At 40.9% G+C, this 26,844-nt stretch overlaps 3 protein-coding genes across 6 annotated transcripts in view; all 3 read right to left on the bottom strand.

Annotated features, from left to right (window-relative positions):
* Positions 1–1,020: 1,020 nt before the first annotated feature.
* LOC123871549 (sucrose-6-phosphate hydrolase-like) lies at positions 1,021–2,628 on the bottom strand. The gene has a single exon (XM_045915413.1). It carries the CDS (start codon positions 2,621–2,623, stop codon positions 1,127–1,129), a length of 1,497 nt encoding a protein of 498 aa, XP_045771369.1. The 5' UTR covers positions 2,624–2,628; the 3' UTR covers positions 1,021–1,126.
* A 9,336-nt stretch (positions 2,629–11,964) lies between these two features.
* On the bottom strand, positions 11,965–13,540 carry LOC123871551 (lipase 3-like). The gene has a single exon (XM_045915415.1). It carries the CDS (start codon positions 13,466–13,468, stop codon positions 11,972–11,974), a length of 1,497 nt encoding a protein of 498 aa, XP_045771371.1. The 5' UTR covers positions 13,469–13,540; the 3' UTR covers positions 11,965–11,971.
* A 2,110-nt stretch (positions 13,541–15,650) lies between these two features.
* Positions 15,651–26,844, bottom strand: part of LOC123871546 (forkhead box protein K1) — a 46,531-nt gene continuing 35,337 nt past the window's right edge. The window contains exons 4-13 of one of the 4 annotated variants that reach the window (XM_045915409.1): positions 26,622–26,713; positions 26,382–26,537; positions 25,839–25,994; positions 25,431–25,539; positions 24,629–24,734; positions 24,043–24,138; positions 23,391–23,493; positions 22,590–22,689; positions 21,737–21,775; positions 18,044–18,061 (exon numbers count right to left, since the gene is read on the bottom strand). In XM_045915409.1, coding sequence (XP_045771365.1) covers positions 21,743–21,775; positions 22,590–22,689; positions 23,391–23,493; positions 24,043–24,138; positions 24,629–24,734; positions 25,431–25,539; positions 25,839–25,994; positions 26,382–26,537; positions 26,622–26,713 — 951 coding nt within the window. In that variant the 3' untranslated portion in view covers positions 18,044–18,061; positions 21,737–21,742. Of the gene's footprint in view, positions 21,776–22,589; positions 22,690–23,390; positions 23,494–24,042; positions 24,139–24,628; positions 24,735–25,430; positions 25,540–25,838; positions 25,995–26,381; positions 26,538–26,621; positions 26,714–26,844 lie in introns of all 4 variants that reach the window. The other 3 variants (XM_045915408.1, XM_045915410.1, XM_045915411.1) reach the window with 3 other exon arrangements.

The raw sequence follows: 26,844 nt of genomic DNA, 5'->3' as shown, positions 1-26,844 counted from the left end.
AAATACATTTGCATTAAAGTAAAAAATGATATGGAAAGTGATGAGTAGTGATTTGATCCACAAAGAAATTTTAAATCAGTTTGAACTTCAAACATCTCAGAAGACTTATAAGCCAGATTCCCACTAAAATCCAATGTACCTAACAGTGTTACATCCCAACCAACTTGTTCATTTCCGCAGCTCCCATTAGGTGCGGCGGCTAACACATTAACGCGCTCAGCTCCGCCATTGCGCCAAAATCCCAAAAGTGAATGTCTCTAGCGCACTATCTTAATTAAAATCGCGTGTTCGTAGAGTACCCGAATCTTTGCAGGCGTTAAATGAAATAAGTCGTGAACCTTAGATTAAGAACAATATTGTCATCGTTTGTTTTTGTGTTGCAAGTTTTTAATAATTCTGTTATAATAATATTGTCTTCCAGATTAATAACAAGATAAAAGGGAAACAACACCAAAACCCACTAAACTACTACCCACGAACTGCGCTCATAGCGATACATATAATAACATTGTTTTTCTGTCGCTCGGTGTACATTGCACTATATTTATATTATTATTTTTGTGAATTTTTTCTTCTTTCATCTGATATCCCACTCGACTCGTACGGGTGAAACTACTTCATCATGATCAACCCATCGCCGGCTCACTACAGAGCACGGCTCCTCTCTCAGAGTGACAAGGATTTTGGCCGTAGTCTACCACGCTGGCCAAGTGCAGACTTCACACACCTTTGAGATCAATATGGAGAACTCTCAGGCATGCGGGTTTCCTCATGATGTTTCCCTTCATCGTTAAAACAAGTGATATTTAATTACTTAAAAACTCAGATTACTCCGAATAGTTAGTTGTTAAATAAATACTATCCTAAATAATAATACTAATTGTTGTGTATAAAGTTCTCTCTCGTATAGTGAAATCTTCAATAAAAAAGTTTCAGTAATTTTTGGAGCATGTTATTTGATAGATTAAAAAAAAAATAAGAAACACTTAAGTAACTGGAAAAGAAAATACAAAACAAAAATATTTTTATAAGCCTTTATTTCAAAAATTTTGTACAAATGTTTTATCTGAAAAAAAATACAAAAGTCGTAATACTGTTTTGGGTCGATGTGTAGTTACAAAACTAATTATTCTGGTACACTTCTTCTCAAGTTGTAAGCTTTGAGCTGGATCGTTTGGGGGCTCTGATTGGTCAGCCGCCACCCGCCCAGCGGGTGCACTCTGCTGCTCAGCACCACCTCGCCGTCTCCGCAGAACAGCTCCACGCTGCTCGCGTCCAGGAACACACGCCACGTCTTCGAACCGACGGGAGCCCATTCCACTTGTCTCACGTCCCCTGATCCTCGGTCCACTACGACCTTGCGTACCTCGGGGTCCCAGCGCAACCACGCGCTGTTGCCTCCCTCGCGCCCGTCCAACATTATATCGACTTTCTGATTGAGGTCACTCTCAATAATCAGTTCGACGGCCTTGCCGAACTCGAGCACTGCGTCCGGCCGAACGTCGCCGTCCACCACCACTCCGTCTCTCAAACTGACAAGCTCTTCTACAGGATTCATGGTCACGCGGTTATTGACTAGTCTTAGCTCCCTGGGTATCGTCAACATTCCAGCCCATCCGTCCACGGCTTCGTGGTGAGGAACCCCCCACATGTTGAACCAAGCGCTGATATACCTTTTTCCGTTCGCCTCGACCGTCTGAGCCGCGTAGAAGTCGTGTCCGAAGTCGATCTCCTGGAATCCGACTTCCGGCACGAATTGATTGGTGTCGTAACTGAAGCTGCCGATGATGTAGCCGTTCTGGTTGGTGTTCTTGTACCTGTCGCCCTGCTCCTCCATGCCCTGGGGGGAGATGAGCAGCACGAACTTGCCGTCCAGCTCGAAGAAATCCGGACATTCCCACATGTAACCTTCTTCTCCATTCGACTCCGCGATCACCGATAGAAACTCCCAATCTTTCAAGTCCTTGGACTTGTACAAGAGCACCAGGCCGCGGTCGTTCCAAGTCTTGCTGCCGATCGCGGAGTAGTAGTCGTCTCCGTGCTTCCAAACCTTCGGGTCTCTGAAGTCCGGCGAGCCGTTCGGGGCTCTGGCTATGACCGGATTGCCTTCGTACTTGTGGAAGTTCATGGCGTCGTCGCTGAAGGCCAAGTACTGGGTCTCGTTGAAGAAGGGCTCCACGTCGCTGCCGGCGTGGGCCGTGTACATCAGGACCAGCTGGTCGCCTTGCGTTATGGCGCCTCCCGAGAAGCATTGCTCTCGTTCGGGCAGAAGCGCCGTGGGCCGCTGCTCCCAGTTCACCAGGTCGCGGCTCGTCACGTGTCCCCAGTGCATCGGGCCCCACACGCTGTCGTAAGGATAGAATTGGTAGAAAAGATGGAACTCTCCTTTGTGGTACGAGAACCCGTTGGGATCGTTCATCCAGCCCACCGGGGGCGCGACGTGGTACAGCGGCCGGAAGCGCGGGTCGATGTCCTTCCTCTTGTTCCGGATGTACTCCTCGAGCTCGGCTTTGGCGGTCTCGTAGTCGCTGACGGCGGCGGCGCGCGCTGCCACCACGAGGCACAGGGCGAGCAAGCCGCTACGTACCAGAAACATCTTGAATTTGATTGACTCCTTACACATTTCCTCCGTATTTATACAATATCCGCAGGTACGATATCGAAGATATCGATAATATTTCGAGTGTTTTGCTTAACTTCTTAGATTTTATCTTGTATTCGATCGTGTATTAACTCTCTAAGTGGTCGAAGTAAGGTGCGTGTCATACGAGATACGAGTAACAATTTATCGACATAGATACGTACTCGTATCTACATAATTTCTGCACACAGTCTTAGTGATTGTACAACTTTCTTTTATTATTCACAAACTGCTTTATTTAAAAGTTAGCCGATGTAATATAACGTCCCTTTAAATCATTTAAAAAAAGGAATCAATAAGAATTAAGTAAAAAAATTATATAAAGGAATACAAATGTAATGAGTATTCTCTGTACCTCAAAAAGTGATACTGATGCAAAAATACTATAAACCTATTATTATGAAAATATGATAAGATTTTTCTAAACAGAGATGACGTTCAAATGACGTAGATCGCGTAAATTAATAATAAAATAACCTATAATATGTCAAAATATAACGAAATAAAAAAATAGTGAAATGTTCTTGATCTTGTAACCTACAGACACATGACATGAGATACTACAGACTCGTGGACGTAATTGAGGAGCCGACGAGCAAGATAACGTAATTACTTACACTTCTAGTACTGATCTAAATACATTTTTTTAATTCGGACCTTGTAGACTTGTTTTCGCGACCCACTCATCTGAAGTCGGAACTCATTTCTAAGCAAAATGACCCAAAACTACCTAATGCAATTGAATCCAAAGTTCATGATTTTGATTAGATACCTACTGAATACAAAGTTGCCTTTCCTGAACTTTTTTCCGCCGGAAAAGCAAGCAGCAGTGCTAAATACATTTGATAATTCAAAAGCACCTACTTGTAAAAGTTTTTGAACAAAAATATTTCTATTCTATTCTAATGTTATTAAAGTTTGTTTTTAAAATATGAATAAATATGTGGTGCTTACAATATTTTGACTAATTGTTCAAAATATTGTAAGAATAGACCATAATATTTTTATTGATATAAACTTTTACTAAGACCTTTTGAATCGTCAAAATAATTTAACCGAAGAACATGTTATTTTATTGATATTGTAGGACACTCGATTTAATATTTTTATTAATTGCATAAACGTGTTAGATAAGTATCGAATTCTGATAAAACAGGGTCTTTATTCAGAGATAACTAGGTAGGTATACCTACTTACTTAATTAGTGGATTTTAATAACAAAAACATATTATGTACCTACAACATAACTTGAAATTGTTAATATATTGTGTACAAATAAATGCACTTTCATTTAAATACAAAAATAGCAACAAAATACTCGTTTTTTTAATGCAAAGACAAAGTACCTAGATGTTTGGATGACTTTATCCAAACATTTCATTCTTCTCAGAAGGCAGATCATTGCGCACACCGTTGATCTTAGGCTGATCGCACATTGCAACAAGGTCAACCACAGTCATGACCTTGGATGAATAAATACTCAGTCATGACATTAAGAATATATTTTGTTATAAGTACATTATTAATCGATATCCATGAAGAATGCTCTTAGGTCTTAAAATAAGTTTTGAGACCGTCATGTCAGCTGCTGAAAAAAACGAGACAGATTTAACAGGATATAGCGTTGTCGCATTTTAACAGTGACTTTACTAAGCTAAGTCAAAGTGAGCTCTACAAATCTCAGCCTTAAGAATTTCTCAAAAGAGCCCCGATAGCTCAACAGTTGAGGGACGGCCTGAATTCCGAAAGGTCGGCGGTTCAAACCCCACCCGTTGCACTATTATCGTACCCACAGCACAAGCACAGCATAACACAAGCTTTACGCTCAATTGGAGGGGGAAAGGAAATGATTAACATGAAAATTATTCTTTTTTTATAAATTGAAAAAACTCGGTAGATTTATGCGGTTATATGTAGTTTGCGGGCCCAAGTCGCACGTGATTAGACCTTGTTGGTGGCAGCTGAAAAGGCCGCCTGTGCGTGACGCGTACGGCGTGGCTACGTGCGCCGCCAGCGGTACCGCCGTCCTTCACGGCCGCTTTCCTATTGTAACTAAATTTCGGCTGAAACATGCCCATTGTTGTGGACTTAGTTGTAACAGTTAATTACCTACGGAATTGTGCGGAAGAGAAGCTCATTGTATCGCTTATGAAAGACCTTCACGTAAGTTTGTTCTCGAGGTTTCCTTATTAAGGGTCCACTTAAATATCTTACTGTATAATCTTTATTTGATACATAATACAAAACATACTATAAAGTACTATGCGGTATTGACCAGTTCTTGTTCAGAGTTCTTGGCTCCCGAACCAGAACTCTGTGCTATGGCAAGCCAGTCTTTTGCCCGAATATCCAATGAGTTTTAAGCGTAATGAACAGATATGAATTAATGTTTGAAAACTTCAAATGAAGTTTGGTAATTCTAAGAATAATATAAAAATGAAAATTCATTTCCTTTTCTTTTTTTGTCATACCCCTCACAACAAAAGCCCTTTACATTAGCACTAAAGTTGAAATCCATAGACCGCACTTTGACTTTGTTTAGACTTAAGTTTCAGTTAAAACGAGACAGATTTATGCCAGGGGTATAACGCTGTCTCGTTTTGACAGGGTCAAGTCGGAATAAATTCAAAGTGCGCTCTGTAGATCTCAGCCTAAGAGTAAATACGTGGGTCGCTATTTTGTAACTGTGAATTTGCTGCAAGCAATGCGCTCAAAGAAAAATTTCTACCTCCCTACCTTACTTTTTACTTTGACGCTACTACGCTTTGTAAGTTAGTAATATTAGAGCTTTTTCTACATTTTCAGCATTATATTATGTACTTTCTTATGTCCGTAGCCGCAGCCGTAGCCGCGGCCGTAGCCGCAGCCGTAGCCGCGGCGTAGCTACTACCTGGTCTACTCCTCTACCTACTCCTAAATCTACCTACACCGCTTATGGTTTTTATTCCGATATAATCCTAAAACTGTGATATAAGTTAACTCTTGATTGTAATTTGATCTTGTAGTAAATGATGATGCACTCTAATGGAAACGGGATAATTTAGAAGTAGGTACGACAATATGAGTATGAGCACGGTTTTGCCGGTAAGGTGGTAACCAGCCACGGCCGAAGCCTGCCAGACCGGACCAAATTAAAGACAATTTAAAAATCATCCCTGCCGGGAACCGAACACGGGACCTCCTACTGTCACTTATAAGACCACAGCGCTATTCATGTGCCAGGCAGGTCATCAAAACCTAGTTCTCTTATAAATATTTATAAGAGAACTAGGTAAGTTTTTAGTTAGACTTTTTACTTAAGTATACCTTCCTACGAATTCGTGTAGTTTGTCAAGATTTTGTCTCTATTATATTTTCATCATCTCAACTCGCGGGTCTCCTCTAAGAATGAGAAGGGTTTTGGCAATGGTCCACCACGCTGGGTAGATTGACAGACTTCACACACCTTTGAGAACATTATGAAGAACTCTCAGGCATGCAATTCTATTTTACTACTACTTATATAATAACAGATAAAAGCTTGTACTAAAAGAATAATGAATAAAGTAGGAACATAAGAAGTATGTTGCCGTACTGCACTTGAGCTGTAACAAGGTTTAAAAGTCGTAAAAAGTGCCGCCCTCCTCTCCTACCCGTCAGCACCCGCAGCCTCAGCGCTTTACATCTAACTAGTTTATAATGCCGGCGCTCCTCGAACTGCTCAAAATATTCCCTAAAGCCGCGTTGCACGAACAGCTGTGATATCAATATCGTAGGCTTTTTATTTTGTATTTCGTCCTAACAAAACAAACAAAACAAATTAATATTGAACGTGTCTAATAAGCATCGTTGCGTCCATACTTTCTGGTGCATTTTAACGGCCATTTGTTGAACCGATTTTGACGAAATTTGATACAGAAATAGCTTGCATATCGAGGGCGAGCGAAGGCTGCTTTTACCGACAAAAATTAAAAAGTTCCTACAGCATTTTTATAATAAACTTAAAGCCACGTGGACGAAGTCGCGGGCAGCATCTTGTGAATAATTACAAAGTACGTACGACGTAGTATACGTAGTAGGTATTTCAGTGGTATATATACCTACTTACAGTAACATACTTTAAAGTACGTAACAGTAGGTATATTAATCATAATAATATACTTTGGTTTTACTGTAAAAGTTATAAAGCTTATCATAAACGTAGCACAAACAAAAAAGGGCAAATGCTGTACAACTGTCAGTACTTAGGTGAGTAGGTATTAACTACGAATACCTTGGCTCGGGCAAAACCATCGCATTACAGCTCTTACAGCTCGTAGCTGATACTCGGTGAGTAATTGCGTGGCTGTAGACGAGTCAGTGGCAGCGCGGGAGATTATTAATTGTACCCAGTTCTGAGCCCCCATTTACTAAGCGCCACTATCTAAATAACATCATTTATGCAAGAACCTAAGTAAGACCCTGTAGGGTTTCAAGATTCATTAGCTATTATGGCCGTGTCTATCAAATAATATACTAACCTACATAAATGGTGATAGTCTACTTAGTCAAGAGTCGTAACACTGAAATGTAACACTGAATGATAGCTCATTCAGTGTTACATTGAGTTAGCAATTATGGACTAGCTGTTCGGGGATCGGATTCGGTAGCAGGCCTCAAATTGTCAGAGTTGTGTGTTTTAGGTAATTAAATATAAGTATATTTAATTACCTAAAACGACACAAAAGACACTTGCTTTAACGATGAAAGAAAACATCGTGAGGAAACTTGCATGCCTGTGTGTTCCCTATCTGCTTTCAAAGGTATGTGAAGTCTGCCAATCTACATGTGGCCAGCGTGGGAGACTATGACCTAAATCCTGCGCTACAGTAATCTCCAGCTCGGCTAGCAGTGGAGTGTGGCTGTGGGAGGCAGTGTCCGCTGGAATGGGGAAACTTGTTAACTGCGCTTATCGCTAAGAGCGCATTAAAAATTCAAGCGTTCTTCCTCGCTGCCAGCAGTGACGTCGCCATGTTTGATAGCATATAACATATAACATAGTAGTATATTATAGTAGTTACCTACTACTAAGCCGCGACACCTCCGCCTCCTAATCGGAGGTTAGAGGTTCGATCCCTGGCACGCTCCTATAACTTTTCGGAGTTATGTGCGTTTTAATCACTTAAAATATATCATTCGCTTTAACGGTGAAAACTGTGTGCCTGAGAGTTCTCCATAATATTGTCACAGGAGTGTGAAGTGTGACAATCTTCACTTGGACAGCGTGGCGGTGGTGGTGAATGACAAGAGTTTTGGCCAGAGCCAAAGCTCTTCTCATTACTAGACTAGGTCCGTGCTTATCTAACCGGCATTATTTAGTGCTTGATAAAACCTTCTACGTGAAGATCATCAAGCTGTAAACCTCAAAAGTACTGAGTTAGCCAGGTCGAGTTTAGTTTTGAACTTTACTTTGTCACATATATTATTACTAGCGCAGTTCTAATCTTATATTATTATCTACTTAGTTTATCTCTCGCTGTGAGTGGTATGCAGCGCACATCTGCGCGGTGCAGCATCAGCGCTATTTGCATGTGATCTCGTGTAGAGCTGTACGCTTTATAACAGAACAGACGCAAGCTTTGTTTGTGTCCGGAATGCAATAAACTTGCGCGAATAGCTAATGTGCTGCTGCCACCTGCCGCCGAGCCCGGAGCCAGGAATTGATTCCCGGGGGTGTTTAACTTACTCGACTTGATGGCGTAAGTACCTGGTTAGTGGAATTTTAACAATTAGGTAATTGACAGTGAGATAGAATATAACAATGATTTTAGTATTTATAGAAAAAAATAATATTCAAAGAAACAAACAGCATAGGCATTTATCCCAGAAAATCAGAGTTGTGACGTGATTTCTAACCCATGCATCCGGACGAAGTAGCACGGACGAAACTTTTGATATAACGTTCACAAAAAAAAATTACTAAATGGTATTACGGCGGGTAGCCCCTGGCTGCGGCCATGCCTGCCACTTTACTTAGTTGAAGTAGAAGGTAAGCAGAAACAACTATTTACTTTGAAGTTTTGACACAGTATTTTGTTTAGTTGCAAATGCATCCACTTGTTTACATTGCTTGTTAGAATTTGGTTAGAATACAAAATTTCTTGTATAAAATGAATAGAAACAAAAACATTTCATTTCCTGATACTTCACAATATATATTATTATACTATCCAGAGTTAATTTGCATGATTTACAAGGACTCATAATATATAAGCTTTATTTGCAACTAGCTGAGGCCCGCAGCTTCGCCCGCGTGGATTGGTCGGATCCCCTGCAGCAATCAGGATTGAAGAGTTGGAATCCAAATTTTTTATGGAACAATGTCGCAAAGTTCCCTTAACGATAAAAAAAATACAAATCGGTTCAGAAATCTCGGAGATATCAATGCACATAGGTAGAAAAACACAACTCCTCCATTTTTCAAAGTCGGTTAAAAAAGTAGCCTAGGTTACTCCTTGGTTAATTAATCCTTTACTTGTCTGTGAAAGTCCCGTCAAAATAGGCTTAGCCATTCCAAAGTTTAGCCCGTTCAAACAAACACGACACTTCAATTTTATTTATTAGTATAGATAAGTAATACCTGAAATAGACAAATCTAGATATGAAACATGTGATGTGCAACGTGCTCCCTCCTCGTGCGTGCTGAACATGCGGGAAAAGCAAGCAATACAATACACACCACCAACATGCAACACCACGCAGATCCTCTCCAACAGCGTACTCAAGAGATGTAATGCTTACAGTGCATACGTGCATGTCGCAGCACACAGATTTGTCTGTTTCAACTCATCAAAGCAAATCGAGCTTTACATAAGAAATCCCCCCCCCCGGCAAACACGGATTTTCGAATAACTCTCGTGCATGCAGGTTTCCTCACAAATGTTGTCCTTCACCATTGAAGCTAGTGATATTTAATTGCTTAAAACGCACAACTGCGTCGGACGTTTTAACCACTAGGCTGTTAGATGCCGCTTCTTATTCAACCAAGATACTCAAGATTAATTACTTATTATATATTGTTTTGCACATGAAGTAAGTATGCACTTTTCTCTCAAGTGTTTAGTTAATCGACTCAAGTATTAGTAATTAACCACGTACCTACGTGTTAAGTGCGTGGATGTTTTGATGGCACGGGGCACCACGCCACGCCACGCCACCGCCGCACTTACCAGGTACTTAATCAGGGAAATTACTTGCTCATTTGACGTAGATGATATGGGGACAAACGTGATAGCCCAGTGGTTAAGAGTCTTAAAGACGTCCGTGTTTCCACTTCAGAAACTTTTCGGAGTTATGGGTGTTTAAATAAATAATCAATTAAGAATCACTTGCTTTAAAATGATTTAAAGTAAATGCCATCATTAAAAAAAATGTCGGAGCCTGTTAAAAGATCCGAAAGGTTAATAAAAAGCCTACAGGCTCGTTGATAATTTTTTAAACAAGCTTTGCAAAAGTTCCTCTGTAAGTCCTCTGTCCTGTAAGTAGGTACTTACCTGTAAGTAGGTGGTAGGGAGTAATCTGTCACCTCGATTTTACGATGATAGTCAAAGATATATTATGAATGAAAGCAGAGCTCACAAACCACAGTCATGTAGGTAAATAAATGGCGACATATTGCATTCCAAACGCAATCTGCAAACATGATGGAGTTCCGTCTGCAATCTCTCCCGTCATTCTGCGGTTGTCCTCGTTAAAACTTTTCTTTCAGCACAAAAAGTTGATACAGTTTTATCAAACAAAAAAAAAAGAAAAACATTGCGGCATCCAAACATTAACTCCGTTTTTGCTGTTATTTCGCTTTTTTGGTTTTTGTGACACAAAAAAATATTTTTTTTTTTATTCACTCCACAAAACTGACTACAATTGTGTTATGCTGGATGACTTCCTTCATCAGCGAAACGTGCCGACAGAGTCAAATAACACCATATACAGAATGCAGACTACACTCGAAGCCTTCGTTACCTACCATCGGTGCGAAACGGACGTACCTCTAGTTATAATATGTCATTTTTATGTAAATCAGTACCTAATTAAACCATCCCACAACCAAAAGGACTTTTACTTTCACCACCAGCTCCGGACAGTCGTCCTTATGTAACTATTGTAAAAACAAAACAAGATACAGGTAACATAACAAAAATACAGGTACGCAATTGTGTCTCCTGGATGTGGACTTGGCATGCATTGAAATATGTAGGTACAAAACTACAGCGCAACACAAAATTAGATAAGCTTAACAAGAACAAAACTAAACCAACTACTACCAGCTACTAACAAAATAGAAAAAAGCTTAACTTACTAACAACTTATCTGCGCAATCAATCAAAAAACAAGAATAGCACCAGTTTTAGCCTGGGAAGCGTAGGCACAAAATAAATACCCATCGTCACGATTAACCACTGGCCAACTACTGAGAACAGGTTTCCTCTCTAAATGATGTAAAATCCGTCTCGCTGGCCTAGTGCGGGTTGTCGGCCTTCAGTACACCTTTGAGAACATTATGGAGAATTTTCAGTCAAGCAGGTTTCCTCACGATGTTTTCCTTCACAGTTGAAGCAAGTGATATAATTGCTAAAAACGCACACACCTAATATTTACCTAACTTGGAAAAGTTAGAAGTGCGTACCCGGGATCGAACCCCGACCTCCCGAAGTGAAAGTAGACGTCTTAACTGCTTTCATATTATAGGATGTTGTATATTGCGTGAATCATCTCAGATAAAGATTTGCGTAAACAACTTAGTTTTCAAGTAGGGAATTCCTTGAGTACTTACCTGCTTACTAATATAACACTACTCTTCTGAGATTAAGGTATTTTCCACTTCTAATAATGAAGTTGCTACCCAGGTAAGCACATTCGGTGGGGTGATTTTAGTAAAAAAAAAAATAGTTTTTTAACAGTATATTGCTCATAATATATATTAAATAGGTGGTTTAGTTAGAATGAAGCTATTACGATAAATAATTAACAATTGTTTTTTCAAAGAAAAGACTATAAACTACTATAGGTACATTTTAAATTAAGTAGGTAAGTAGTAAATTTCTTTAAAACAGAAATTCAATACGTTAGGTATCACACAAAATCGATATGAATACTTAGTTCTAATTACTTTAATTCTAATAATAATCTAATATTATACCTAGTTAAATGAAAAAGTGTGTATTGAAATGAAGCCACTGAGAATGCTTTTATGTAAAAAGCCTGTTTAGTCTATACGTATAATTTATGCTGTTAGCGTTTTCTTAGTAGATAAGTAGGTACCTACATAAAAGCATTTTCAGTTACTTCATTTCATAATTACTATGAACATTTTTATAATTTCCAGCTCCACGAGAAATTGACTGATTCGGATGAGTATACCTTATCTAAAGACCTTAATACTTCTTTGTTTACTAACGTCGGAGCGTCGATGGCCCACAGGTAGTCCAAGTGGTTGAACTCCGGGTCGGGGACCTTGTACAGCTCCGTCGTGGAGGGCAACTTCTGGAACAGCAGCCGCACGTCTTTCTCACTGGAGAGCAGGTCGTTTTCGGCCCAGAACAACTTGATAGGGAGGGTTATTTTACCGAGGTCGTACTCGGGAGGCTGTTCCGTTCCGTACACTTTCAGGTTATCGCTTTTCCCGTAGTCGAACTGCTGGAACCTCTCCCCGGCCAGGATCTCCTGCGCGAAGTGAACCGCCGTCTTCCACGACGTGCCCGTGCCCAAGTTGGACAAGAACACCGGCAGCAGAGTCTTGTTGAACTGCTTCTCGTTGTACCCGCAGATGTAAAATATCACGTTCTTGCAAACTAGGGAGTCCACGTTGTCGACGTCGCAGGAGTTCGTCATCTTCCCGAGGACGGAATGTTTGGGGATGAACTCGTGCGACCCGTACAGCATCTCCATGTAGGCGACGTTGCTGGCTATCGGCGCCAGGGCTTTGACGGGCGAGCGTATGTCCGACAGGAAGGTCACCGGCGCCAACGCGAACCCCGCGGCGAGCCTCTCGTTGTACTCGGGTCTCAGCGCCAGCATCGCGAACAGGACGGTGGTGCCCATCGAGTGGCCTATGTAAGTTATTTTGGCCGCCTCGCCTTTCAGCTTCGCGATGTGATCGATGACGGCCGGCAGGTCGTGCAGCGCCACGTCGTGCCACGAGAAGTTCCAGAACGATTTGGAATCGCTTTTTAGGAAGGCGTGCTCTTTCGAGTACCTGTTCCCTCGGATGTTGGGCATCCAGACGTCGTAGCCCGCGTCGGCCAGCGCGTACGCGAGCGCTTTGTCCGGCCCGTTCAGTATCCAGTCGGCGGAGCTGGCGAACAGGCCGTGCTGGAGGATCACTGTGTTCCGCGGAGTCTCCTCGCCGTTTTTGGCGCGGGGAATCCTGTGAATGTTCAACATGTAGTCTTGAGACACGACGGTGTGCGTCTCGCACGCGTAGCCGTGCCTCGTGATGATGGAAGGCACCGACAGGCTCATGTCCGGGTTGTCGAGGCGCGCGCCGGGCTCTTCCGCGTGAAGGTAGGACCACTTGTCGGTCATCTTCCGTCCGCTTTGTTTAACATTCTCGACGTAGGCGTTGATGTCAGAGCTGATTTCCTTCCCCTTGTCGTCGAGATAGTTGGTCACCGAGTCCTTCATCCGCATCGCCTCCTCGTAGCTCGCGCTGAACGCTTGCTCGACGCGATCCTTCTGCACCTCGAAGAAGGCCTTCATATTCTCCGAGAAGTTCTGGATAGGATTCATTTGAAAGGTCCAATCTTCCACTTGCAAGGGAACGGCAGCGCAGCTCGCCACGAGCAGCGCACACGAGTACAATACGTTCATAGTAACGCGCGGCTAATTCTGACTGGCCTCGACAGCGGCGTGTGTAATATTACAATGTACCTACCTACTTTGTGGTGTTGTATTCCCGATGACCTGCCCGGGTTAAGACGTACGTAATTGAGATAAATAAAATATAATTGTGTGTTATTGTTTGTATTAATAATAGGTAGTTTTTCATGGCTTATCTTGGAAAAAATGTTTTTTACGTGTTCCCACGTCATTGGAATTTGTTTTTTGCTGATAACCTAAGGATCTTATTTGATTAAACGAATTAGCAGGAAAACTTTAATGTAAACTAAAATTTTATATTACTTGGAAACAGATATATATGTACTTAGGTAGGTAATTTTAAGTAGTAACTACTTATGTAGGTTACTGTATGCAGATTTCCTCTCGATGTTTACCTTCAACGTTATAAGAAGTGATATTATTGGTTAGCTAAGTGTAGGTACCTACTACGCACTTAATTCTGACGAGTTAAAGCTGCATGCCCAGGATCAACTCCTGGCGTCTTCAACAGAAGTCAGACCATTAGGCTATCACAGTTTCAATAACGCGATCTTTAAAGTAGAACGTTCGATACATCAACAACCTACTAGACCTATCCTACCATCTATCTAAGTTTGATAACATATAACATGATCTTAAGTCTCAAAATGACACAAGTATTATTATTGTGGATATTTGGAGTTTGAACAAATAGTTTTTGCTCGACTTCATCCGTGTGAATTTTGCAATACCTACGCCGTCATCGTCGGCAAGTGATAGTCGTCCACCGCTGGACGTAGGTCTACTGTGAAGAATCCCTCACGCCCCGTCCTGCGGCTCCGTGCAACTCGTTTGATGTCGGTTGTCAACTCCTTGCAGTGGGTGGCGAGTTGGTCTGCCGACGTGACGTACCTACCTACTATTAGACAGACATCTCATACAAAGCGCAGTGCAAACCTGCAGAGTGGAGTGGAACCGAAGCGCAGCTGTCTTAGACCATTCAAAGCTTACATCTTACATCACATTTTTATTGTTTGTTGTTATAGTGGCAATAGAAATACACCTAGGCATTCTATGAAAATTTCTATGTCTGCTATTTTATGGTTCACGATATACCTACCGACGCGACGGACAGCAGAGGCTTAGTACTCGGCCGCTCCCGTTGTCACTTTTCGGGTACAGATCCCTAAAAAAGCCAAGGAAAACTAAAGTATAGATACCCACCTAATTGTATGGCTACAATATGTTTACGGAGCGTGTAATGCCGAGAGACGCTCTCGCGCCTCCTCGCGGTGGACACAAGGGAGCCCGTGATGAGTCGCTGCAGGCAATGTTATGGCTATTACATCTATCTTGTACGCAGGGGGCAAATTCCTAACTACAAAGGTTCTTCATTCTATTTCCAAATTGGTCCTGACACTACACTAAACCGAAGTCAATTTTATCTCCGGCCCCGGCTAAGGTTCTGTTCACACCGGACTCACGGTTTGTTCGGTGTTAGAGTTTCGGTTAAAACGAGACAGATTTATGTCTATTGCCATTAACGTTAAATCTGTAGGGGTGGCTCTTCTAAAATCAATGAATCTGAGAAAACTGAAAGCGCGCTTAAGTTTAAACGAAAACATCAATAGCGCCCAGTGCGTCTTTGGGCTGACGTGATCATCCTGTTACGGCATGATTCTTTCGCTTAGATATTTACGCTATCATTTGTAACGAGTAATTAGGAGTACCTACAGGTCCTATATCCCATTTTTATTTTTTCCTACATAGATTAATTATTCCTCTTTTTAAAATGAAACACAGAAATAATACATACGAGTAAGTATAATTGAGAACAGATTTTCTAATCGCCAAAGAAATTTGACATTTTCACAGATTTTTTTAATTAAAAACATTCGGTGAAGAAAATCGGCTCTAAATCATATAGGTAATGGTCCTTTCACACTCAGGGCCAAAGTCAACCAATGTTATCTTTCATTGGTCGCAGGTTGGCGAGTGTAAAAGTGCACTAAGCGTCTTGGTCTTGAGTCAAAACCAAGACGCTTAGTGCACTTTTACAACTTTTGCAGCTCGATCAAGACTCTTGACCGAGCTGAAACACTAGAGCCTCTTCACACTCGCGTGCTGGCCGACTTCAGCCGACGCACGATTGCCCCGAGTGTGAACGCACCATAATGAAATAAAACCAAACAAAAAGGAGATAAAATACGTTTATTTCTTAAAATTTGTCAATAATAAATCAGACGTGTACAACCGTACACACATCCTGACGGCACACGTCCTACCGGACACACACACACAGATCAGATTTGAAGGGCAGAGATAGAAAATATCTCTTGATTGGATCAGGCATTACTGGTGACGTTATAGGAACAATAACTCAATTTCTATGAAAAGTATTTTTATTCATCAAATTTACAAAATAAAAAGACTATATTATGTGCTCGACTTACTTTCCATAACAAAAGTATTTTTTACATTAAAAATATTCTATAAGATTACTGTGACCGAAAATATTTAAAAAAAAAAGTATTGGGACACCCTTGTTTTCTCTAATGTGCGTGTGTCTGGTGAAACATGCGTTAAAATACTCAACAAAAATTGTATTTACTTAGTACATATACTACGTGTTTCGCCATTCGAATATGGATCTAATTTTTATAACGTTAAAGTTTATATTGGTATAAGAATCCTCTGCCATAATGTACCTATAGCATTTTGAATGCCTTATAATTTACATTAATCGATCGTCACCCAATGCGTGTGAATTTATACATGACGACTTGAGATAGTTGTTAAAACTACAAAATCAAACATTATTTACATAGTCATAAGTAGCAGCGTATAGCAGTTGAAAAATAAGTTAAAATTAAATATTAGAACTTACTTCGTTACATACTTCAGCTGTTTATTACGAATTACGCAATTAAGAGAATTTAATTGAAATGTACAGTAAATATTACAATATTTTTAACATAAAAATCATTGACTTACAAAGATAAATAATTAGAATTAAGAAGAAAGTATTATTTAAAACAGGTTTCATTTCTGCTAAATCGCAGTTAAAGCGTAGAAATGGTTTTGAGGAGAAAAACAAGTTTTTAACAACCACCCCTATGATCCGTCGTCTGCACGTATGGTGTCCACCCTAACCGCTCCTTTGTCTTTAAACTTGGTTTTGACTCAATACAATTCGTCACAACAAAAACTCACTGGACCTATTTGGAAGAAACTTAAAACATTTTAACCTTAAACGAAAACTTCACAACTCTCAATATTACACCGGCGCCCACGCACTCGTCCACACACGCACACACGCACACACACACAGACACGCAACCAAATTCTTATACCAAATAATGACAAACAGCATTGACCTAACTCTATCATAATCGGTCCAGCCGTTTAAGACACTAAAGGGCAAACGTATGTCTAACGTACACACAAAACAAATGTATTCTAAATATATAACTCGTATCGGCTAGGCCGACTGCGAGCAAACCGTACGGGAGCGCTACCAAATACAAACACGTCGTTCTAAAGCCTCCATACTTCACATATTAAATGCTAAGTTACACAATAATCCAAGCTTTATTCACTTGCGTGCTCTTCACTAAATATTTTATCATACTATATAATAATATAACATACCACTAAAATAAACATTAGTTTACAAATTTTATTTATTATCGATAGTAATATAATCATATTATTTTAATTTTATTTAATTACTCCTATATAATATAATATTTCATATTTTACATCGAAACAGAGTTGATAAACTTTTTTTTAACAAAAATATTATCCGCTCCAGTAAACTATTGGCTAGCTCCACAAGCACATACATGTTCGACGAGCGAGTTCGATAGAGAATACAATGAATAGACTTTGCTAGAACATCGGCGAGCTTGTACGCATCGGGAGACCTAGTATGTTATCGACGCTTTGAATGTCGTTTTAGAGTCGGTACGATGTGGTCAAAAATGAGAAAACTTTAGTGTGCCAACCCCAGGCGTAGTAGAGTTGAAAGTTGTACTGTCAATTTCAGTGTCACATAATCTGTAAACTTCGGTATTATATCCAATATTCAGTATACGATGTAATACATTCTGTTAATTTGAGGTCAGACAAATAATAATCAAATTACCGAATTGTTTTTGCAAGTGTTAGTGTTTGTGTGGAACTAAACTAATTTGATCGTTTTTTTTGCTTTAAAAATAAGACTTAGATCGAAGCTTAAACACTAAAAAGGTATTTTTTCACATGGCTATTGCGAATCAATGCCGCGTGAATTGTTAAACTACGCAATATGTCTATGTAGCCAAGCAAAAAAGGATATTATTTTTCGACATTTTTCAAATAAGCAACATACAGCAATTGTTGTAAACAGTACCCATACTATTTAAAGACTTGTAAAAAACATCAAATAACAGATGAGAACTATTTCTGTTGCTTAAAATGTTCAAAGCTCACATTTGGGTGACAAAATTACATTTGCATACCAAATGTCCTGCACATCGTGAAAGCTAGAAGACCAGCTGGTCGATTTCAAAACACCTGCATCTATCATTATTACAATCACAATTGTTGTGGTTGGATTGTTGAATTTATGGTATTGTTGCACGCAACGTACGTAATTTACACGCAATTATAGTTGCTTTTTCCTTAGTTTGCTTAAAATCGCAGAAACCTTGGAGAAACGCGTAAGCGACGCGCTTTGCCCGGCGCTTCAGACCTTCTAGAGTTAGGTTTTCCACTTGTATCAAGATTGCATTGTCATTTCGCGGTAACAAGGTCGTCGGCAAATCGTTTCAGCGAGAAGCTACTTGTTGACCCTTTCTTCAAGATAAGGAACAACGGTCTATAACGAGAAGTGTACTCTTAATCGAGCATTCATACATTTTATATTTTAGAGGCAATTATCGGTATTCACACTTCAATTTAATATTTTTTCAATTTAATACATTTTCAATTTATTAATATTTTGCAACTTTGTAAATTACATTAGAAAATTGTAAATTCTACTACATACTTGGAGTTTAGTTAATATGTAAGTAGTCAGAAACGACAAACTATTCAAAAAATCCAGACGTTTCACACTTTCAGTACGAGGTGCAGCTCACAATGATTATTCTAAAACAATACATGTTATTTATTCAGACTTGAAAGAAAACTGCACTGCATTTAAATTGACTTTATTTAATACTTTTATTTAATTTATTCGAGTAAGAAAGTTACGTACGGTCGGCCTCAGAATTCGAGTAGCAACTCCGCGAAACTATTGCATCAAAAATCTCTCGCACTCATGAGCTTTTCCTATAAACACGCCACACACACCTAACGCATGTGCAAAACCGTGTCACGCGAATATGATCATTAGGGTGCTAAACGACTTACGGCCTTTGACCGTACATGTAGTAAATCAGAAGTGGGATTCACGGCGCCCTGAAGGTGTGAAACACTGATTTCATTAATTAGCATTATTTTCCTATTAGAATTTTCAATATTATTTAAATGACAAAATTTTAAGTAGGTAGGTATACTTATTCTTTTCGAAAATTTCAACAATAGAACTATACCAAATACAAAACAGAATTACTTATTACATTAAAGTATTTCTTTTTTAACATTAATTCCTCTATTATACGAATATTAATTGTTAATTAATGTAAATGTTGTACTTCGTTCAAAATTCGTATATTTTCTCGTCTTTTACTTCATTACGTACAAGAAAAATTCGTTAAAAACTTTCAAAAGGAACGTTTTTAACTGAAAAATCTGTTAATTTTTTTGTCCAATCGCGGAACACATTCGACGTTGCGTATATTTTGTCAAATCTAGGTTACATACGGTAACCAAAACCTGGTTCACAGTATACGTACATTGTGATGAAGATCGGAGAGGCGATACATCGACCCTAATAACGGCGATAAAAATGTAGTTTTACTTCAGATTTATAATGTTGTCCAACAAAAAATATATTTGCAAATCGGTCCAGAAATCTTAGAGAAATCGGTGAACATACATAGAAAAAAACGGGCTGAATTGAGACCCACCTTCTTATTGGAAGTCAGTTAAAAATCTAGCCAAATTTCTAGGGTCGGGATTCCGCATGCTCGGTAGAGACCTACGAGTAATAAGATCTAGCAAGCATGATAATTGGTTGCGATCTGTCAATTAAAATGTTCAGTTTCCGGTCAAAAATGTATTTATTGATCAAGTTGAGTTATAAGTAAGTGTACAATTTGGTTATAACAACGTTTCAAAAAAAATCAATTTATTATCAAATGTTATATGAAGTAACTTTAATTTTGGAATATATTATAATTTATTGGTTTGGTGCGCCAGCAAACCTTGCCAGATTCTATATAATGTTACATTTTGTAGTGGGTAGTATGAACTAACATAATAAAATAATAATATTACCTTCTGTATGATTGCACTTTTGGTTAACGATTATAGTGAGACTGGAATATTATATTCTATACTATACAAGTGTACTTTATTCATTTCTAAACTATTCAAATAAAATATTGCATTTGAAATTAAACTAAATTTGCAAAATTCTCGTATTGAGGAGCTATCCATTACGACACACTTCAATTTCAATCGGTAGCCATTTTTGACAGACTCCTTCCTGCACGTATTTGACAGTTTCTCAAAGTCTGACGTTACCTTTATGTGTTATGTGATAACATGTTATTGAGCTTCACTTATTTGAGCCCTCTTTTCTGACACGTATAAGGTCGTGAGCCATGGGACCAAGAAAAATTCCATTTCTTTTCAACAAACTGAATGTGGGCAAGTTTAAATCGCATGGAATTTGACCTATGTGACTGCACACAAAAATAAACTGTTTGTGTAAAAAAAATGATCTAATCTACAAGGGCACTTAATAAACTCACAAGATCTTGAAGTATACCAATTAATGAATAGTCCTAATATTCAAAAAAATATTTTCGAAGTCGCAGCTGTACAAAGTCAAACATACAAATGGATGTATTACGAAACATTAAAAAGTAATAATAACGCGTACTCGACATCGCGGTGACGTCACGAACAAATTGAAACTTAAAATTAAAGGAAAAATAACGCAATATGCCTTACTCAGCGTAAAACTAAAATCCACTCGAAACGAGAACTCGACACTTTACTCTTAACACTTTATTGTAAAGTTCACTGTAAAACTGTCAAATCAAAGGGGTTCAAAATGTCAATTTGTTGTTACCCCCCACTGGAGGTTCGCCGCGATAACGTCCGTCGATTGTTTTGCTAAATAACGTGTACTATTGTAATTTACAAACAGACTAAAGTCAACATATCTGTCAATGATTATATAGTTAATCTTGAGATTATTCCTAGAATTAAAAAAAAAATATATATTTGAGACGTAAATAATCCCCAACATAACGATATCACATCACCACATGTTCTTGTGACGTCATCGGAACGTTTGACCGACTTCGCGACAACTAGCAGCTAGTAGTCGTTGGTCGCCTATCTGGCTGTGTCATCACCGCGCATGCTAAATCCGATATGAGATTTTTTGTAATTTTTGTTATTGATGCCATTTTGTTCAATTCTAAAAGGCGGGTGGGCCTGCAAACTATCTTCTTTAGCACGTGTGCTAGCTCAAAAGATAATAATTGTAGCCATGTGATTTTATCCTAAAAACAAAACAAATTTTAAAATAAAAAGTCGTCCCTCCTGAAACTTGTGATTTTCTGAAAATTGCTTTACTTAAAAGATCAAAATTACATCGCAAAACAGGTTATCTACCAGGTTAGCTAACACGCGCTCAACAACAGGTTCTACATCCACACGCGCGTTTTGAAAACAAATTTTTTTCCAAAGAACCTCGTTTTGAAAACAAGTAATTTTTTCAAAAACTTTTCAAAACGCCAGACTGCGGTTTGCATCTTTTTCAGCCGGCACATTTTAGTGTATAAAATCCGCCATTTTGATTTTTTAAGAATTTTATGTACCTAGTGACACCCGCGACGTTTTGGGGAAGCTTTCCCCCCTTTAGGCTTCGCCAGAATAGGGTGAAAATGACATCAAAAATGAAAATTTAAAAAAAAATGACAGCGAATATTGCATGCGCAGCGACGCCACAAAGGTTCGCAGAACGTGATCGAGTGTCCGAACGGCCAATATACTTCATGTTCAATGTATTTAGCGTATAGTAACACTTAGTCTGTAGTGGAGGATGTGTCCGCGATGCGGCGGCGGTGTCGCGCGACAGACGTTATCGCGCAGCTGGCGGCGCGCGGGGGCGGGGCCGCGTCAATACGCGCGCCGGTCGTCCATGTCCGACACCTGCCGCGGGGAGAGAATAACAACACGTTATTGACATCATTCAATTAAATACAAGTAAACCTGTACAGGTTTTGATTTCCTTGATGGGGCTCGTATTCCAAACCAGGCAGAGGTATTCTGAAGATTCAAAAGCATTTGTAAAAGTTTAAAAAATAATTTACTTGAATAAAAAGTTATGTTGTCCTTATTTTATTATTAACAGATACAGACACACAGATGGACAACGAAATCCATACTAATAGTATAAATGCGAAAGTGTGTCTGTCTGTCTGTCTGCTACTTTTTCACGGCCCAACCGACCGATTCTGACGAATTTTGGTACAAGGTTAGCTTATATCTCGGGGACGGACATAGGCTACTTTTTATCCCGGAAAATCAGAGTTCTCACGGGATTCCTAAAAACCCATCCGCTTGACAGATTTGTATGAAATTTGGTACCGAGGTAGCTTGCGTCCCTGTAATTGACATAGGCGTTTTATCCCGGAAAATCAAACAGTTCCCACGGGATCTTTAAAAACCTAAATCCACGCGAATGATACCGCGGGCATCCTTTAGTGATCCTATAAGAGTTTCTTTTTTCTGGGAGATACGGAATCTTAAAAAAACGGAAATTCATACAACGATTCTGAGCTGCAAATTTCGTAGTTACAGATATGGTGACAATGACAAGGCCGTAGTAAGATAGCGAGCAAACGAGCAGGCGGGTCACCTGATGTGAAGTGATTAGCGCTACCCATGAACATTACAGCAACAACCCCATGCTATCTAAGTGGGAACGCCACTGCAAGTTACAGCTGGTAGGAGGGCTACGTACGTGGTGATGCTTGGCGCGCTTGTGCGGCGGGTCGTCGGGCGCCTCCTCGATGACCAGCTCGCCGCCCAGCGCGCCGCAGCCCTCGTCGCCGCCGTAGCCGCTGCAACGACTAACTTGTGAGTATCGCTCCTTATACCTTGCTCGAGGAGACGAGCTGAAGCGCCTATTAAACGCTTCCGAGACGATCAAGCGGCTTTACGTCAAGCGCGTAGTTTATTTCACTTAAGAGGGTCAAGTAGCTCGATTAAGCAAACAGCACTTTCGAACACTGTCTGTTAGTTGCGTCAAACAAAAATATAAAATCGCATCAATCACATAAATGCTTGACTCGAGCATCAAGCAAGCTTTTGCAAAAGGTCGAAATGCTTGCCTCAAGCAAAAATCTACACGCTTGACCGTTCACGCAGCGACGAAAATGCTTTTCTTAACTATCTCCCGTGCGCTGCGGACGTCGTGCCGTTTGGTGCTTCTTACTTTTGTTGTTAGATTTTGTCGGCCATTGGACTCTGTATTGTGCGAAGTGTAAAATGAATTTGCGATGGGGCATGTTGCCAGTTTACAGTCGACATACGATAGGGTAGGCCCGACACAGTTATTATAGCACACGCTTGCCACTATCACGCCTGATGGATAGTGATCATGCCTACAAAGATATGGCCGAAGTTGGGACGCGTTTACTTAGATTTTCACCTTTTCACTCTTATTTAAACGATACCCGGATTACAGTTGGTGGGAAACATAGAATTTATAGAACATCGCAAGAATGCGCGATACAAAGATAATGTACAAAGCTGAACTCACGCGTAGTAGGGCTCGTGCTGATGCAGCAGCAGGTTGGCGGCCTGCACCTCCTCGTCGGGCAGCGACACCAGCGCGCCGCCAGACGTGTTCACCACGTACTTCTCTGTAACGACAAGTAAAGTGTTGCTAGTGCGCAAAGTTAACCATTAATAGCCAAGTCGCAGGCGAAATCATACACAGTGTGGAATCTCTTCGATTGTCCGAGATTAAAAGCATGTTTCAGTTATTCATGAAAAGTATTTGAACTGCATTGTTGAAAATTACGTTTTTCAAGATTCTTCCACTCTCAAAGATTTTCAAAATTGACACTCGAACAAAGTATAGTTTGCGACCCGCACTCGCGACGACACGTGTCTTGTGTTTATGTGTGGCAAGTGTGGCGCTTACCTCAAATGCTCTTCATATTTGTCTATACAAAGTGGTGCTTAAGGTAGCTTTTCCACCAGAGATGTGTTATGCTTCGTTGCCATGGGTGTGTGTGATATCCACCAATCATTTTCGTTGCTCCACATAGCTTAACATTACTGGAATCGGGTTCAACGAATTTTTTTTTAAATGGAGGGATGCGTGCTATGGATAAGCATAGCTCCGAAGTGCACCGCACCGGAGGACAAGACAAACACTGAAAGAGGAGTTTAGCGTGGATAGTCACCTTCTCTCTCGCCGCCCGCGCCGTTGGTGACCACGGTGATCTGGTGGCCCGCCATCACCAGCCCGCCGCCGCCCGCGCTGTACGCCAGCCCCGCGCCTGCGCACACCACGCTCGTTACACCGATCCCACAACTACCAACCAGTGCTCACGATTGGAACATCGGTGCGATATCACCTGTCTATAGATATTCTACAGGGTACAATATTTCGGAAAGTGTGCCCAAAAACTTTTTGACCCAGTTCCTCTTTCAACTTTCCATTATCGTACCGCAAGACATCGTCATCGTCTGCACCCGAACGTAGACCTAATTCCGTGGACATGATCGAAGAGATTTGCCTCCTCGTTTCTAATTCAAACCGTTAGGATATGGAACGCCCTTCAGGCATCAGGTTTCACTCGACTTTCAATACAGATCTTAAAGTCAAGAGTGAAAGGCACGTTCTAGGCTCAATCTTAGACTGCATCATTACTTGCCAGCAGGTCTGATTGCAGCAAAGCCCAACGTGTAGGAAAACAATACCTTCGCACAGAGAAAACACGTCATGACGTTATTCTCACATGTCAAATTCTCACAAGGAGTACGTACCGGGCGAGCCGGGCGCGCTCTGGCTGACGGTGCTGCGCTGAGGGAACAGGTACTGCGTGGACTGGCTGCTGCTGCCGCCGTTGTTGTTGAGCCGCTGCTGCCCCGCCTGCGGGCAGACGGAACCGTTTTATTTGCTATCAAAGGATGGGTGTGCAACAGGACCGAATTACCGGGACTTTTCAAGTGAAAACTTGAGCGAATTTTGGTAGGGCAAAACTTATGGGTTCGCGTCACCACACGTCACGACCACGTGTAACGCTAATACGTGGTGATACATACACTAATACATTGTATATACTCGACTGTATCATGTGCGTGCTGGACTCATTTTATCTCCCGGCCGTGATTGTCAAGTGGTCTGTTCTGCGCTATTGGTTTGTCAGTCGAGCTTTCATTTCACAAGCTGAAGCAGTAATTTATTGATCTATTTGCTGGTTTAAGAAGTAAAGCGCGACCGCATTGTTGTCTGTGCTGCTGCGCTGTTGCTTCGTCAAAGTTTCTGATTTCAGTCCGCTCCTTTAACCGTTGAGCTATGACGCTAGTTTAAGGCGCATGAGCCCGGCATGACCGCGAAATTCAAATTTAATTTGGTTTTTCGCAATTTGTAAACTAATACGACAACTTATGGTAACTTATGGTATTTTAATTGCGACAATAGCAGTATCATCCTCACAGGTTTATATAAAAATCTTTACTTGAAAGGGTCCAGTTTAAGAAATTAATTCTAGTATCGACTAATTTGTGAGAATAGTCGATACTAGAATTAATTCCACCTTAAATGGAAACGTTTCCTGCTACTCACCTGTTCATGCTCCTCGCCGGTGAAGAGGTCGGGCGTGGGCTCGCGCGACAGCTCCTCGGGCGTCACCAGCCCCGACATGCCCACCGCCGACGGCGACGTGGGCGCGCTTCTGCAACAACACACGTTCAACACTTCAGCTGCTTCCACGCCGATACAAGCGGGATTACTTTGCGGATATACGAAGAGCAACATACTTTTTCGTGAATAATCCGTTAAATCGAATAAAATCTGGTGACTTCACCCTCCCTATTCCAACATCTTCAGATGTTGACAAAAAAATTGCATTTGGCATAGACATGTAGGGGAAGCGGATATTCAGCTTAGGATCATACATTTTATGGGATTCCGCGGGAATGTCAAAGGAAAGGCCTGGGGAATGCTGAGTCCAGAAGCTGTCGCCACTACTACCTGGAGGAGAGGCCGAAGGGGGCCCGGAACTGCACGCCGCGCGGGCGGCGCGGGCGGAAGGCCAGCTCGATCAGCTTGCCCTCGCTCTGAGGGTCGATGCGCCAGAAGCTGCCCTTGCCGGGCTCCTCTTGACTGCGCGGCACTTTGATGAAATATCTGCACAGAAATACAAAAATATGAAATTTTTAAAAAAATATTTTCTAAAGACGGTTTTGTAACAGCACTACAAAGTATAAAAATAATTTCTTCGATAAGTTTAATATTAATCCTGATGATCATCGTCAGGATCGAAGCATCGGAATCCAAAGTTCAACGTTTAGACTTAGTATCTAGACCACCAATTCACAGTCAACAATCCCTGAAACCTGACTCCCGACAGCTAAAGTTCAACATCATGATTGAAAAGTTAAGACCTTAACTTCAAAGTCAAAGTGTAAACTTGGTCATTAGAATACCAATTCACAATCAACAGTACACGAGTCCCTACCCGCGGCACCAGGAGTTAGCAGAGCCGTTCATGGCGCGTCACATGATTCCACTCACCGATTCAGCGACAGGTTGTGACGTATGGAGTTCTGCCAGCCCTTGTCTGCGGTGCGGTAGTAGGGGTAGTGCTTGGTGATGTAGCTGTAGATGCCGCTCAGCGTCAGCTGCTTGTCCTGCGCCGACGCCACCGCTTGCACGATCAGCTGCGCGTAGCTGCGGAGGGAGAAACTCCATCAAAGTTCATGGATTTTAATATTTTTTGGCATGGTTGGGTTGAGAAGGCTATGAACGCTATACCTGTAGGGTGGCTTGGCGTCGTCGCGCCCTTCTCGATGATCGCGATCCCTGGCGTCCCGAGAGTTGAAGCCGGAATCTGATGTGGATGAAGCCTGAAAGACAAAATGGTACAAACATGAAAAGCGAACATTTGCTACATCAAGAAAACTTGGAAATCCGAAGACTAGGTACAAGATGATCTTCTTCATGCCCTAGAAAATTTCAAGGAATAGAACAGAGATAG

This window comes from Maniola jurtina, chromosome 14, assembly GCF_905333055.1.
Source record: "Maniola jurtina chromosome 14, ilManJurt1.1, whole genome shotgun sequence".
NCBI classification, from domain to species: Eukaryota; Metazoa; Arthropoda; class Insecta; order Lepidoptera; family Nymphalidae; genus Maniola; species Maniola jurtina.
This window is presented reverse-complemented; position numbering and strand designations above follow the sequence as displayed.

Bases quoted from the DNA above. Each gene is read 5' to 3' on its own strand.
- LOC123871549 (XM_045915413.1), bottom strand. From the start codon at position 2,623: ATGTGTAAGGAGTCAATCAAATTCAAGATGTTTCTGGTACGTAGCGGC.
- LOC123871551 (XM_045915415.1), bottom strand. From the start codon at position 13,468: ATGAACGTATTGTACTCGTGTGCGCTGCTCGTGGCGAGCTGCGCTGCC.